The sequence below is a fragment of the Pseudorasbora parva genome, chromosome 14, assembly GCF_024679245.1.
Source record: "Pseudorasbora parva isolate DD20220531a chromosome 14, ASM2467924v1, whole genome shotgun sequence".
In the NCBI taxonomy this organism is placed as follows: domain Eukaryota; kingdom Metazoa; phylum Chordata; class Actinopteri; order Cypriniformes; family Gobionidae; genus Pseudorasbora; species Pseudorasbora parva.
In genome coordinates, this window is record NC_090185.1 from 20,430,565 (window position 1) to 20,446,201 (window position 15,637).

A 15,637-nucleotide genomic window follows, 5' to 3' on the forward strand; every position below is an offset into this window, starting at 1 on the left:
TGTTTGCCAATGTACGTCTAAAAGTAGAGTCATATAAACACAGTCATATTTGTGGTGTGAACTGGACTATTCTCTGCGTATCTCTGGCTTAAAGAAAAAAAAAACATATGGTGGGAGAAAGATTCTCAGGAAAATGTGAAGGTTCTTCTTGGGAAAACGCAGAGGTTTTGCAAGCAAGTGCTAAGTTTCTTAGGGGAACACAACACTTTTTCAAGAGAATGCAAAACATTCACACACAAAAAAATATCTTGCAACCTCATATTTCTCCCCCATCACCCTGACCCTTTAGGGGCTCTGATTAAATTCTTGGTGTGGATGTTTCTTTGGAAGCTTCTACAAAGGACTTTGTAGTCAGACCATGTTTCACCAAAATCTAGTGAGTCGAGGGATAAAGATCTCATCTTACAACTGCTTATTTCCATAAGAGAATGAATGCAAGCTAAGAACATAAACAAAAATATAGAAGGCCAGATGTGTGTCAGAGAAAATGGGTAAGTGGTTAATGTATAGAAGGATTGGAAATGTGTTTAGATTTTTTTGCAGAGTTCAGTTTGGACTGAAGAGTCTCTGTAAGACACATCATGTGATATTAAGTGTGAGAGGCCTCTATTTGGCTGCATTAACTGCAAATTAAACAAGAGGAAGGTACAAATGTTTGTTCTGGCCGGATCTGTATCTGATAAAATGAGCAAAAAGAGAGTCACTTGCTGGGGAATGTTTTTGAATAGCTTTCCCATCCTAAGGGGATACTTCAGGTTTTTTTGCACAGTTAAGTGTTATGTAAAAGTATTTAAACCTTATTTGTGATCATAAAATTCAAGATCTTTCCATTACTTGCTTACAAGTTCAAGTCAAAAACAGCCATCCGATAATCTGGTCTCTTTGTATGGATCTTTCAATGCAAGTCTATGGGAGTTTTTACCTGGTTTATCATCGAACATGCACAAATCGCTTTAAAAAGGAATATGCATCTATTGCATTAGTATGAGAGAAAATAATAGCAAACATCGCCAATTATGACGAATTTCAATGCAATTTTCTAAACGTTCTGAAGAATAAACAGGGTCACGATGGTGTTTTAAGAGTCTTTAAACTCATTTCCTTGACAAGCAGCTCTTGAGGTCATAGCATCACAGTGGCTGAATGGCTGAAGTACAGTTTAGCAGAGATTGCGCTGAGGTTAGCAACTCGAGCTTCATGCCAAATATAACTTAATAATCACTGTCTTCAAGACGTACGCTGTGTACAGAGGAAGGTCACACAGCCGTGTTGTGGGTCAAATTGTATTCCAGAATACATGTTGATAGAGCTTGCAAACCTTTGCTTCCTGTGGATTAACGTGAGGGTCATGCCAAAATAAATGTTATGCATTTTGCATCATTTCCGTATTCATTTGAGAGAAAAAAAAAAGCAAATGCCAACAGAAAGGTTATTACATTAATTACGTTTTAATTGTGTGAAGTTGGAAAACGAAGTTTCACTAGTATGGGACAAGCGCCCAGACAAGGCAGTGGATATTCAAGGTCAAAAAATAAAAATAGACCTCTCTTGTAAATATGTAGGCATGCATGCTTATCTATATAGGTTAGACTGATGTGTGCATTACATTGCATGCATTGCAGTGGGGTTTGTATTATTGAAGCCAGGCAAGAATCACTATGTTATTATTACATGTTCTTCAAATGTTTTTTTTTTTTAATTTAATTATCATTATTATTTGTTTCTCAATGTCATGGATTGCAAGATAAGTGTCTTGTTTTTTGAATTATTGTCCGATTTTTTTTTCCATAATGTATTATTGTGTTATCAAAATATTTTATTTTACTTTTCTTTGGGTAATATTTTTTTTTTTTTTTTTCATAAAAGCCCTAAATAGTCATTTTCCTAATCTACGACATTAAACACATTGTCTTATAAAAATGTGTCCATAAATCTTGCGTCAATTCTGTTACCGCGTCAGGCTTTGTCTTTAAATTAGTGGAATTATCTCCGACAATTGTAAGAGACAGGAAATGATGTCACTTTGCCTCACTGATAAGATCTGAAGCACTGAAAGATATGTGCACTCTCTGAGAAAATATTTTAATCTAAAAAAAAAATATGTACACCAAGTTTTTTGTAAAACGTCAAAATTGTTACCACAATATCAGAATGGATCACTGATCACACAGTGGGTTGTTTAAAAGTATTTTAATTATGATTTCATTAGTGCCATGTGCTCTTAGCATTTATGCTAGCAAATTGAGTTTTTGGCTAAAGTGTTTTAAACCCTCAATTCTGTTGCCGTCAAACTCTGATACCAAGGTAAAGTAACAATGTTGACAGTTTGTAAAGAATTGACCGTAACAGAGTTGACAAATCTTTCTTTTTTGTGTGTGGTAAAAGTAAAAAATAAGGAATTAACATGTTTGGCAAGCACTGAGTTATTAAAAGTGTGTTTCTAATAAGATACTGAAAAGTTAGTGAAAATTTCCCCTTAACTTTTTTAAATGCAAATGTATTTCCAATTGTAGAATCACTCAAATAGACATTAATGATACCTCAAATCATTTTTTCTTAAGTTAGTATTCTCCAATCAATTTATTATAAACAATATAACAATAAAAAAAATACAATTATAAAAGTATTTCCATTTCATGTTTTGGTCAAAATGGTATAAGGTCGCTAATGACCTAAAGTGTGTAACAGTGAGTATATATTTTTTCTGCACAATAATAATCTTGATGATGATTGAATAAGTGCAATTCACCTTTATTCCTCAAGATGGCAATGTCTGAAGAAATGATAGTACCGCAGACAGAAAACAGAGTAGAAAGTATCATCAGCAAAACGTGAAATGGCTTAACGATTTACTGCAGAGCAAGAACTGAGCGCAATTCACTGTCAATTGATGGTGGATCTGGTGTAGAAGCTGTCAGCGATAAAAAAATATTGATTTGAAGATGTTGAAAATGATAGTTTTGAGAATATGCTTGAGATGGGGAATATGAGCGAGATGCTGATGATGGTATAAAACATCTGCTCAAACTGGACCCTTCCAAGCTGCAAAAGGTAACAAAATATTCTTTATTTTATTCTTCAGTAATTGTTACTCTAATATCAGGAGAGTTTTATATTCATCCATGTTAGATATAGATCCGGGTCGCTAAAGACCCAAATATGTAATAATGATTGGCACTAATAATGAATGTTGGACACTTCATTCACTCAGACGTTGCAGCTTTAATTATGTAATGGAGGGGGAGCGGCTATCAGACTCTGATGCTGGGTGTCAAAATAACCTCATTAAACACTACACAGTTGAGAACACATGCGTCATTTGGGACACGACTCCACATAGTGTTTTTCGGAATTATTTGAATATAAGATTGTTTATACAGACAATATTTCAGTGAATGTTGTTTCATTGAAACGGATGTTGCCTTACAAAGATACAGTACATGGGACTTTTTGTTGCATTAGCACTCACTGATATTTGAAGTTCAAAAGCGCCATTTGGGGAGTCAGCATGAAACGGCCTGTTAGTGATGAAAAGGATACTCATCTGACCCCCACTGATAAACATGCCAGCCAAATGAAACATTCCTCATGTTGCTGGCTGCTTTTCTTGGAAAAGATAATCTCCCATTTAACACGCAGACAGGCCTAATGGCATTTTAGTGCTTATCTGCACCTGTTTGTTTGCATCTGTAACAGCACCCTAAGAAATGTACACGTAAAGAAAACAATGAAAACACAACAGATCTCTAGGAAAAGACAAAGCAGTGGGGACGTTGTAAAAAAGCTGCTGATCCGCCATATCGGCAAAGGATGCGGCGCAAGAACGCAGAGACCCTGGGTCAAACGCCATCTGCTGAACCAGGGGTTCATCTCCATAAATATTCAGTTTTTCTTTAAACAGCAATCAAACAAACAAGCTCGTGTGGAGGCGTTTAGAGCGCCTATACACACAAGAGATGTTCCGTGTCCACGCAACAGCTAAAAACCAGGAAATTCCAGTGTCCTTTAAGTGATTAAAAAAGACAGGACTCGGCACAAATCATTGTTGCTGTTCTTTTTCACCAGAGAGTTGCATAAGAGTGCTTTCAGGGGTCAGTATATGTGCCACAGTATTGCACAAACCGTTCATAAAAAAAGGCTGTTTAAAATAATGTCGGTTTTGCAAGCTGTACTATAAACCATTGATCTTTCTCATCCTTGGAGGGGTTTTGTGCTAAATGTCACTGCAGTGGTTCATTCCCCTCAACTAAGTAAATAGAAAACATACTGTAACTGTCAGGGAGCATCACAAATGCCACCGAAAAAAAAGCAAGATAAATGAATTAGTGATTGACTTTAATGGTGATACAGAGTTCTCAAGGAAAACTAGATCGAAAAAAGCTATGAGTGGTTGCTATCGCACTGCTATGTAGTTGTTAAGGTGTATAAAATGGTTTTAGGTTGCTCTGGGGGATTCTGGTCTGAAAGTGCCTATTGTCATAATTTTGTTGGATTTGGGGTGGATTTCTATTCTTAAAAACCAGTTTCAACAAATCGCACCTTTTGAGGTGAGCGCCAAAGTTAAGCTTTTGCTCATATCACTAACTCTAACAATGAGCATACGTTATAGTTACGGATTCATTCATTAGGGAATACATTTGCAATAATAATTTAAAATCTAGTCAGCACGCATGTGGTTTCATTAGATACACGCACCCGCCACACGTTTAACTGATTATTTCAGAAACAATATGTAAGATTTCTGGATTAAATACCCCAAAACTACTAGACAACGTTATATTTTTTTGTTGACTTGTGTACTTATATTCTCCCAAATGTTTCCAAGAATGTTTAAATCCAGAAAAGCAAGCGATTTTAACCAGGAAATGGGACTTGTCAGTGCGTCGCCTATCAGTGACATCACACCCGCGTTACCCTGGATTTCCGTGAGCAACTGTTTGGATACATTCATTGACACAAAAGAAAGAAAGAGAATGGTCCGAAAAAGAGAAAATATCGAGAGAGCGGCAGTTCAGTGGGCGAAGATGCCTTGTTGATGCCGGAGAGGTCAAAGTGACCGGTGATAGAAAGGCAACAAACAACCACTCATTACAACCAAGGTCTGCAGAAAGGCATCTCTGTATGCATTGTAAATGTTGTCTGGACTGATGAGTCTCAATTTCTGCTGAGACATTCAGATGGTGGGCCAGAATTTGGTGTAAACAACATGAAAGCTCAGCTCCATCCTGCTTTTATATCAACGGTTCAGCCTGCTGGTAGTGTAATGGTGTTTGGGATATTTTCTTGCCACATTTTGTGCCTTTTAGTACCAATTGAGCATCGTTTAAGCCGAAAGCCTACCTGAGTATTGCTGCTGACCATGTCTGACAATGAGTACAGTACACTCAAATGGCCGCCACATTCACCAGAGCAAGCTGACAAATCTGCAGCAACTACATGATGCTATCGTGTAAATATGGACCAAAATCTCTGAGGGGCTGCTGAGCAAAACCCGATCTCCCACAGTACAGAGTTTGGTCCTGGGAGTCCTGAGAAGACAAGTCGTAACAGATCGGCAGTTATGTGTGGATGTACTAGTGTACTTCACTGCCTAGTGCACTTCCCTTTCTAGTGTACATTATATATTGTACACTTTCCACTTTGATGTACCTTCCCTTTCTAGTGTAAAATATCAAGTGTACTTCCAATGTACTTTACCATCTAGTGTACACTATCTAGTGTACTTCCCTATCTAATGTACACTATCAAGTGTACGTCAACTCTACTTTACTATCAAGCAATAATAAATAATATATTATAACGCACTTTTCATTCCGAAGAATCGTATAGTGCAAAAAGATAAGTATACACTACCTAGTGTACTTCCCTAATACACTAGATAGTGAAGTACACTAGGTAGTGTCCATTTGATAGGGTTAGATAGGGAAGTACACTAGGTAGTGTTCACTACGTAGTATACATTAGATAGGGAAGTACACTAGGTAGTGTACACAAGATGGTAAAGTACAGTTGAAGTACACTTAAGTGTCCACTTGATAGGGTTAGATAGTGAATTACACTAGAAAGGGAAGTACACTAGGAAGTGTACACTAGGTAGTATATACTAGAAAGGGATATAAACTAGTAGAAAGGGAGAGGTAGTAAAAAATAGTTTAAGAAAGGGAAGTGCACTAGGTAGTGTACATTAGTAAGTGAAGTACACTAGATAGAAAGGAATAGGTAGTAAAGTATAGTTGACGTAAGACAAGGAAATACACTAGGTAGTTAAGTACACTAGGTAGTATACACTAGAAAGGGAAGTACACTAGGTAGAAAGGGATAGGTTGTATAGTTGAAGAAAAAGAAGTACACTAGGTAGTGAAGTACTCTAGGTAGTATATACTAGAAAGGGAAGTACACTAGGTAGAAAGGGATAGATAGTAAAGTATAGTTGAAGAAAGAAAGGGAAGTACACTAGGTAGTGAAGTACACTAGAAAGGGAAGCACTAGGTAGTATACACTAGAAAGGGAAGCACACTAGGTAGTGTACACTAGGTAGTATATACTAGAAAGGGAAGTACACTAGGTAGTAAGAGATAGGTAGTAAAGTATAGTTCAAGTAAGAAAGGGAAGTACACTCTGTAGTGAAGTACACTAGGTGGTTTACACTAGATAGGAAAGTACACTAGGTAGTACCTAGGTAGTAAAATGTACCTAATAAAGTGGCCGGTAAGTGTATATTTTTTTTTTTAAGGTGTTTCCTTTAAGCATTTGGCCTGACAGTTGAAACATGGCTAATGTTTGTGAACAAATGAAGTGGTTATTTTTAATGTTTCACATAAAGAATCCACCACACAATGTCGAATTCGCTCGCAGGGTTAGCGGTATGAATCAGACTCATCTAGTCATTGAATACTGTTGACATACACTGGTCAATTTAAGGGAAGGTCTGAACAACCATTTTATCGCACAATTTTGCTATTTATTAATTAAAAATCAGTCATATGACTCCTACGTTTTATTTAAGTAGCCAACGACATGTGTTTTGTGGGAGCCGTGCTTATACAAGATTGAAACTGTTCAAACATGCATCCTTTCAAACATGCGTCATTTCAAACAAGAATCAGATATCAGCAAAGAGACACTTAGAACAAAAATGAGAGGTTCTTGACCATCATCATCGCTATGCTGATAGTAGATTCTCAACGGCACTTACCACTGTCACACAATTCTCTCATAATCACCATGTTCAGAAACACTTAAAGTGCAATACACATAAGGACACGGTTAAGTGTTAAACTGGAAAACACTTATAAATCAGGATTTAAGTTAGTCATTAATCACTCATACTTAAACACTGGCCTCTTTAGAAACATTACTGTACAATGTCCATATAAAGACACATTTTTGTACAAATATGATAAAATGCTGCCCTTTTTTGCACAAACCACATTACTTTGCTGGTTCATATAAAATATTGTCATATTTAATATGAAGAGGCTAAAAAAAGAAATGGGTGAACCTTTAGTGGCCTTCCATCTTTCTAAGAGAACACTGTTCCATTCGCACCTTCTCTTCTCCTTTTCCCTGTGGAACATGAAAGCACGACCCACCCCTCTTACCCACTGCATCTGGACGGTCACCATGGCAACAGTCTTTTATAGCAACCACTGACAAAATAAATCAATATAAGACACTAAAAAAGGTGTGAGGATCTTGATTTTGAATCGTTAGGTCTTAATTTGCAGGCTAAAACAAATGAAATGTTTTTCTGAGAATCTGTTCCGATTGGTCTTGAAAGGACGGAGGCTCATATGTGGAGGGGGTTATTTTTAGAAGGTGTGCTATGGTTCTTATTTTGATCAGTTCCTGTCTTGTTGGAATTTAGGAAACTGCTTGTACTGATGACTAAATACACAGTGAATTCTCCTTCAGATCTGTGCCAAACGGATAGAATAACATTGTTTTCAACAGGAACGCTGAAAAGGGAAAGTGAAGCTATAAGAGACGCAGCGGATTCCTATAACTCTCAAATTTCCCTGGATTTTCCCATAACACTCAGAGACAAAATGACAGATAGCTGCTTGTTTAATAAATATGAAAATGAAAGAAATTTGACAAGATTTCAAAGCACAGAATTTTTAGGACACAATACATCAAACAGATTTGTATGATCTACAATGTACCAATTAAACCTTGGTGGCTAGGTTACATTCTTTTAATGCTAAAATGTTTAAATCTATGTTTCACAGTTTTGTCCTTTGCGTTTCAAAATAGCTTTGACATTCAAAAAAATAAATAAAAATCACTTTTTTGAAACTGCTTTAAGTGCAGAGCAGGCGGTCTCAAAAACACTTCCCAACATAAAGACCATGGAGCAGCCACACCAGTTCGATTGCCCTCCTCTAGGGATGCGTGACAAATCTCGGGAACATTGATTGTCTCTGGCTGTGGAGAATGCAGGTTCCCATCCGGCTGGGGTTTTGTCACCTGAAGATCCAGATGATGAATCCAGTCACCTGCAGTTCTCGCTTTAGGGAGGCTATGGACCCTGGCAAGACAGTTCAGCCGAGTTTAGCTGCTTCCAAAACAGTTCATGGAGTCTATACACACTCTAGACGGTGCCCTTATTGCACTTCGTAAGGTCGTACGATCCCTTCTTTCTGGCTCTCCAAACGTTCACCACAACACCAAGCAGCGCAGCAGCGGCTCCCAGACAGATTGCAGGGATTATAAAGTCCTTCCAACCCATTGGAGGGTCATATCTTTTTTCTGTAATGAAAAATTAGAAAGAGATTAGACCATTTTAAATATGTTGTCCTAAGCAGGTACAATTGCGGAAAAATGGTTTAGGCAGTCTATCTTTGCAGCTGACTATGCCTACTTTCCTACTATAAAATGGGTGAAGTGAAAAGACTACAAAAAAGTGTTTGCGCTGCCTAAAATTTTTAAGTTTAGTCAACTTGAAATGTGAAGCTGTACTAAGTGACAACTTGGATATTAGAGTTGCTTTAACTAACAATTTTAAGGTGGCACGAACACTTACTTTTTTTAAGTTGAAACATTTTTTTTTACAGGTGTAGCATGTCCAAATTCATAGGATTCATAAAACAGCAGATTAAAAAAAGTACCCAGATGACCCTAAAGTGCGCATCTGATGGAAGCTGTGGCGAGGTGGACGAGCGAGAGATGTGGGAGGAGCGAGTCGAGTCCTCTCATGAGGGAGCTCTGATCCATATAAGGGCCCTGCCCCAAATGGGACACTTCATGTGCACTTTCGGTCTTGTGGACTTGATGGCTGCTGCGTGCGCGTGTCCGTTAAGTCCACAAGAACGTAGGGTGTCCCATTCATCATTTAAGCTTAAAGAAGAGTACTCGTGAGCGTGGAAAATGCAAACTCAGAGGAAGACCGTGAGGCTTTAGGGTGCCATTTGGGACAGGGTCCAAGGACATTCAATAAATTGATATCAAATCTGACCAGTTTCACTCACCCATCACATTGATGTTGAAAATCTCTGTCTCATAGCCTAGGGAGTTGGTGACGTTGACCTGATATAGGCCTGTGTCATTCAGAGTGAGGTTGATCAGTAGGAAGACGCCATCAAGGGAGTAGATGTTTGTCCCGCTATCCAGCTTGCTGAGGATCACCGCAGGAGGAGGGAAGCTCACAGAGCGACAACAGATGGTGATATTCTGCCCCTCCTGAACATCTGTGGATGGAAGGATCTCCACTGTCATATTCCTAGGTGGTGCTGGGTAACAAGAAGCATAATTGTCAGTTGCTTAAACAGAAACCGCTTAATAAGAGGGAAAAAACAGTAACAGTGAAATTTAGGCATTTTGATGAAAAGGAGAACAAGGCAAAATGGAGAGCAAGGCATTTCAGAAATTCTAAAATATTTAGAATAACTGTTGATATTTCAAACACAACAACACATTAATACTGTGCCATGGGTAAATTTGTTGATTTTGACTAGATATGATAGCTTTTAATTAAAAAATTAGTAGCTTACCTTTCACAGTAATCTCCACACTATCACTGTGATTTCCATACATATTAGAAGCTTGACAAACATATGAGCCAGAGTCATCCAGCTCAACCGAAGGGAGGGTAAGCAATGTTTCAACTCCGTCACCGGCCATTAGCTCTGTTTGAATGCCGTCCACCACCTTGCTCAGCACCGTACGCCCCACTGGAAAGCTGTCAGAAATGCAAGAAATGCTCACAGCTTCTCCTTCCTTCAACTCCGTCAGTGGGCTGGCAGTAATCCTGGTCGCTCTGGGGGGATCTGTAAAAGGAGCACAATGTCAAAAAACCAAAGACAAAGTTATATTTTAAAGGAACAAAGAAACAACTCTGACTTACAGTGAATAGACAATGTAGTAAACGCCGTCTTTACAACTTGAGAAGCTGGCACACCATCCATCTCCAGCAAGACTTTGCAGGTGATTAGTTTGCCCTGGTCTTTCCTGTCTCCGCGGTATGAATACACTGAAGTCAGATTTGTTAATCCACTTGAAAATGACCTAGGCTCCAAATGCAGTTCTCTCTCTCCATCCATCCACAGGATTTGGAAAAGGTTGGCCGGGAAAACTTCATGAACAGTGCAGGTCAATTTCATCATCTCTCCCACCAGACAAGATCCAGAACTTTTTATGATGGGACTTGTTGGAAATGCTGATAATGAAAGAAAATGGAATGTCTAAGCACTTTCAAGTATAAATACACACAGACACTGATTAATACAGCAAGATTCAGGAGAACCTTGAAGGGGGAATGAGTCAATATGTAGTACAACATGTAATGAAAACAAAGGAAGTGTAAACACTCCCTCGCACAATCTAAAAGATAATATCCACTGAGAGCAACTAAACATTTTAAGGAAGTCCTCACAAGCAATAATGTTTTCTATCAGGAGTTTTAAATCTTGTCAACATTAACCACTTTGATGACCCCTGAAGGCTTAGTTGATTCTCGCTCTGGAACATTTATAAGAAATGCTTTTATTCCTGCATCAAATCAATGTCAAAGCAAACTATTTTTTTAAACTTTCCACAGAGAGACTTGACTGAATTACTGTTCACTAATGACTCATGATAGTTAATTGCAACTCAAACAAAGTTAAATAAAGGGTGACTTTCCCTTGATAATAAGATTCCAGTTATTTCTTCTAGTATCGTATTAATACAGGCTTATCGAATTTTAGACAGGATTTGTTTTGTCAACCAAATGGTAGATATGGGGAATGTTCAGGAAAAGTGGCAAATTATTCTTGCGATTTCACCTTGAGATGTCGGAAACCGGCAAACTATAACATTAATGTTTTGGCTTAACTCAAGACCTTTTGAGATACTTACAAAACACTTTCACTTCCGTCTGTTTGGACTTATTGACTGAGCCACATGTGACCTCACAGATGTAAGTTCCCTCATCTTCTAGCTCCACTGGATCAAGAAAGAGCTGGGACTGGACGCCATCAGTCTTAGCTTGCCTGAGGATCGGCATATTTGAAGGATTCTTCCAGGAGAACTCAGGTTGAGGGCAACCAAAAGCCTCACAGGAGAGCACCAGACTAGAGCCTCTGTCCGACACGCTATCCGATTGTAGCTCCACTTCTAGTAAATGAGCTGTGAGACAAAACGAGAAGTTTTGACTTGGTACGTCAAACGGTATTTGCAGAACTGTGAAATTGTACTTGGAACTGTTAAACTACAAGCTAAAAAATTTAAGACGAGGAACCATAATCTCAGTGTCACTACTCATCCCTCTCAGAGTACCTTTGAGATATAACGGATTTGATTTAGGCCTACAATTGGTTCCTCTTTTTTATTCTACCAATTAACAGACAAAACGTTGTACCGACAATAACTACTAATACCAGACATTCATGGTCTTACCCTCAACGGTTAGATTGAGAGTGGTCCTCTCACTGCCGTAGTGATTGAAAGCCTCACAAACAAATATGCCAGAGTCGGCGAGCTTGACGGAGTGGAGTATAAATGATATTTCAGCCCCTTCACTGGTCATTAGCACTTGATCTGCACCATTCTCCTTCCGGCTAAGAACAACGCGTGTTACTGGAACACTGCTGGACCTGCAGGAAATGCTCACAGGGTCTCCTTCCTTCAGACTTGATGGTGGATTTGCTACAATGAGGGTATCCATGGGAGGTGCTGTCAAGAAATGCAGAAATAAGAATAATTAGAATCAAAGTGGTCATGCATATTTAGTAGGGGTATAACGGTGCATTTATTCGTCCCAAAACGTCACGGTATGGATGTCACGGTTTGGTGCAAACAGTCAAACGATGAATACAGTAAGTCACAGGCGCTCCATACTCTAATCTAGAAGGGGGTGTACACGGTAATGCAACGCTGTTTGCGAATCGTCACAACAGGAAAAAGAGCAGAAGAAGATACAATCTATGCAGCAACCATAGACTGTAAAAAAATATGGACGTAGTGTCCCATAGGATTCTGAAGTGCGGTTTTGAAATGTAAAGTAGAGACGAGCTGGCCGTTGCCATCTTGGCTGAGTTTCAATACATTTTTGTGACACGCTCCACAAACTTCACGGAAACCAGAATGGCAAAAATCAGCATCCTGTTTTTTATTTTACAAAAACATAATGTTTATTTTTTATTGTGAGAGTTGAATGATGTCATACTCTCATCTGTATGACCCTAAATGACGCAGTGTGTTAAGTTGTTTCCGCTGTTATATGAGACAAAATCATTTGGCATTGTGCCGATTTGTGTCATGGAAGTCTCACTACAACAGCCCAGTGATGAAATATGCATGTCGTCTCCTTAAAAAAAGGTGAAGTAGAAGGAACCTTTTCCCCCTTTCCCCCTTCTTCAATCTTTCTGTGATTTCTTAAAAAAAAAATTGGATTTTGTGCATCTGTCATTGTCACCGCATGTTAATGAAATATCGAAGTCGTATTGAACCGTGACCCCAAAACCGAGGTGATTTCTGTGTACCGATACACCACAAATATTTAGAAATGAGAAACTTAAGGAATTTAACTGCTAACCTTGAACGACTACTGAAACTGTGATGTTTTGTCTTCCCAAGTCATTGCTAGCGTCACACTGATAAGTACCAGCATCTGACAAGGACACACTGTGAATGAAGAGATCTTGACTTTTTCCCATTTCCACAAACTGGCCATCTGGTTTAAGAGCCGTCCATGTAAATTCAGGCTTTGGATTGCCCTCGGCCTCGCAGGTCAAAGTTACACTGGATCCCAGGGTGATGTTGGTCGCTCCAGACACAGTAAGGTTAAGCGGTGCAGCTGTGAAAGCAATGGGAAAACGAATGATCATGGGGGTTATATTCTTCAGAGACAAACTACTATTCCCACATCCGTTTTGGATTTCATTTAAAAATGGTTGGTGTTAATATATGTAAGTAAAGCTTACAAAGAACTCTCATGTGTACGGACGTCTCCTTGGTCTCATTGGAGGGTATACCCTCCACTTCGAGTGTTGCTCTGCACGTTATTGTCTTCCCATCGTGTTCACTTGAAGGTGTGAATGTGTAGGGACTACTCAATACACCTTGGGGAGATGTCTTAAGAACTGTGTCTCCATTTAGCCACTGCAGGGTGAAAAAATCCGAAGGGTATACAGAAGACACTTCACAGTCCAAAACGCTCTCCTTTCCCAGTATCAAGCGATCATACCTGGATATAACTGGGTTTCTTGGAAAAGCTGAAACAGATTTCAGATATGAGTTGACATGCAAAAATAACCTAGAAAAGAAGTTTAGATGTTTTATGTAGCATTATGAAAAAAAGAGACGGGTAGTTGTCACAGGTTTTGAACCAAAAAGTCAAATTTCACAAATTTAGACAATATAATATACATTTTAATAACATCTTTTGTGGAAGATTGTCTTTTTTTGTTGTTGTAAAGTGTCAAAGCCTATCATTGTTGACAATTGCCCCGCTAAAAAAGTCCAATTAAACATTTTACGCTGGATATGTTCAGCAGATATTTTTTTCCAATATTGAAAGCTACGCATCTAATCATTTAGACACATAGCTTTCAATGTGTTAAAGTACCTTGAGGAAAAAATGACCGCCCCCAATCTCCTCTAACAGTGCATTGTAAAGCTCATTCAACTTATAATGAAATTAAAAAACATACAGTGAACTTACAATAAACTGTAACCACCACTGTCTTCCGTTTGATTTCCTTCCCACAGAATGCTTTGCACATTATGGTGTTTTCGTGATTTTTCGTCACATTTTCAAAGACCATCACAGATTCTCTGTCCTTGTTAATGGCACTGGCGAATAACGGTTTGTCTTCTAACGAGGTCCACATAAAAGTCACCTTCTCTTGGCAAGATGACATTCTGCATGCCAACTCCCTCCTTTCGCCCAGTTTAAACAGAACCTTGGATGGCAGGTCCAATACATGAGAGACAACTATTCAAGACAAAATTTGACTTTAGATCAAACATCAAAAGCACCACTCTCAAAATGCATAAATATATGCATGCATCTGTAATTATGGGTCGTGAAAGTTTCATATTTAAATTTAACATTAAAATAATTGACATTTTAAATATGCTCTTAAAATAAAAATGCTTATGCAATTATGAAAACTTGTGCAATTATGTAAACACAAATAATTTACATCTGTATAGTGAAGGGAGGTTTGCTAAAAATGAAGTAAAGATGCATTACAGCGCTCAAGTGGATGGTCAAAATTATTTTCAGAACAAGGGTTATTAATAGAAATATTGAATAGAATTATAATATAAATAGTAAAACTAAAATAAAGCAGTTATACACCAAACAAAGAATACATTTTATGAATTTTGCCAGGCGTAAAAAAAAACAAAAAACAGTTAAGTAAAACTTTAAAATGCAGGTTACCTATTTGCATATTTGGTCAAATTTGCTAAATTCTAAACTTACCTGCAACTGGTAGAAGCAAAGTCAACAGGAAAGCGGAATCCATGCTTAATGAAGAACTTTCTAAGTGCTCCAAGTGAGTAAAAATGAGTGAGTGCTCTTGCTTTCATTCAGCCCTCTCATTTATAAAAGAAGGGGGTGTAACCCACCGCCTCGCGACTCAGAATACGCCATGAAGGAATTCCCCAGCCCTAAACACTTTTTTTGAGTCGCAGGGGACAGGATCTGAAGCTTTCCGTCCCATCACAGGCTCCCTCTGCTGTTCTGATAGGGTGCTCTCAAACACAGGAAATTACTTTGTGTACTTTATTTTGAAGATAACATTTCCATTATGAACTACTAGAGGCATATTAAAATAGCCAATGTTTTTATAAGCTTGGCCAGATAAATTTTCCCAGAAATGCTGAATCTACAAGAAGCAGCTCAATTCATGAAGGAAAAAGTTGTGGTCATTTTATTTTTTTGAGGATTTAAATTATTGATACTGTATATCAATTAATAATTTGCATATTTTATTACATTATTCAGTTAAATTATTCAAATAAAATATTTGTACATTACTAAAATCATAAATTGATTTTATAAGGATTTTTGAAGTGAAGTGACACAATATTATTACAATTTAAAATATTTGGTTTTCAATTTATTATACTTTAAATTATCATTTATTTCTGTGATGCAAAGCTGAATTTTCAGGATCGTTCCTCTAGTCTTCAGTCACATGTGACA

At 38.0% G+C, this 15,637-nt stretch overlaps 1 protein-coding gene across 1 annotated transcript; it reads right to left on the minus strand.

Moving 5' to 3' along the window:
- Nucleotides 1-8,049: 8,049 nt before the first annotated feature.
- vcam1b (vascular cell adhesion molecule 1b) lies at nucleotides 8,050-15,043 on the minus strand. Its single transcript, XM_067415794.1, has 10 exons — nucleotides 14,912-15,043; nucleotides 14,144-14,416; nucleotides 13,404-13,694; nucleotides 13,016-13,276; nucleotides 11,878-12,153; nucleotides 11,338-11,607; nucleotides 10,346-10,657; nucleotides 9,993-10,268; nucleotides 9,471-9,731; nucleotides 8,050-8,751 (listed from the first exon to the last, which is right to left on the minus strand). Exons 1-10 carry the CDS (start codon nucleotides 14,952-14,954, stop codon nucleotides 8,594-8,596), a joined length of 2,421 nt encoding a protein of 806 aa, XP_067271895.1. The 5' UTR covers nucleotides 14,955-15,043; the 3' UTR covers nucleotides 8,050-8,593.
- Nucleotides 15,044-15,637: the final 594 nt, after the last annotated feature.

Bases quoted from the DNA above. Each gene is read 5' to 3' on its own strand.
- vcam1b (XM_067415794.1), bottom strand. From the start codon at position 14,954: ATGGATTCCGCTTTCCTGTTGACTTTGCTTCTACCAGTTGCAG. The intron at 13,695-14,143 runs GTAAGTTCACTG...AATCTGTTTCAG, and splicing joins AGTGGTGGTTACAGTTTATT to CTTTTCCAAGAAACCCAGTT. The intron at 8,752-9,470 runs GTGAGTGAAACT...TTTTCATTACAG, and splicing joins TTTCAACATCAATGTGATGG to AAAAAAGATATGACCCTCCA.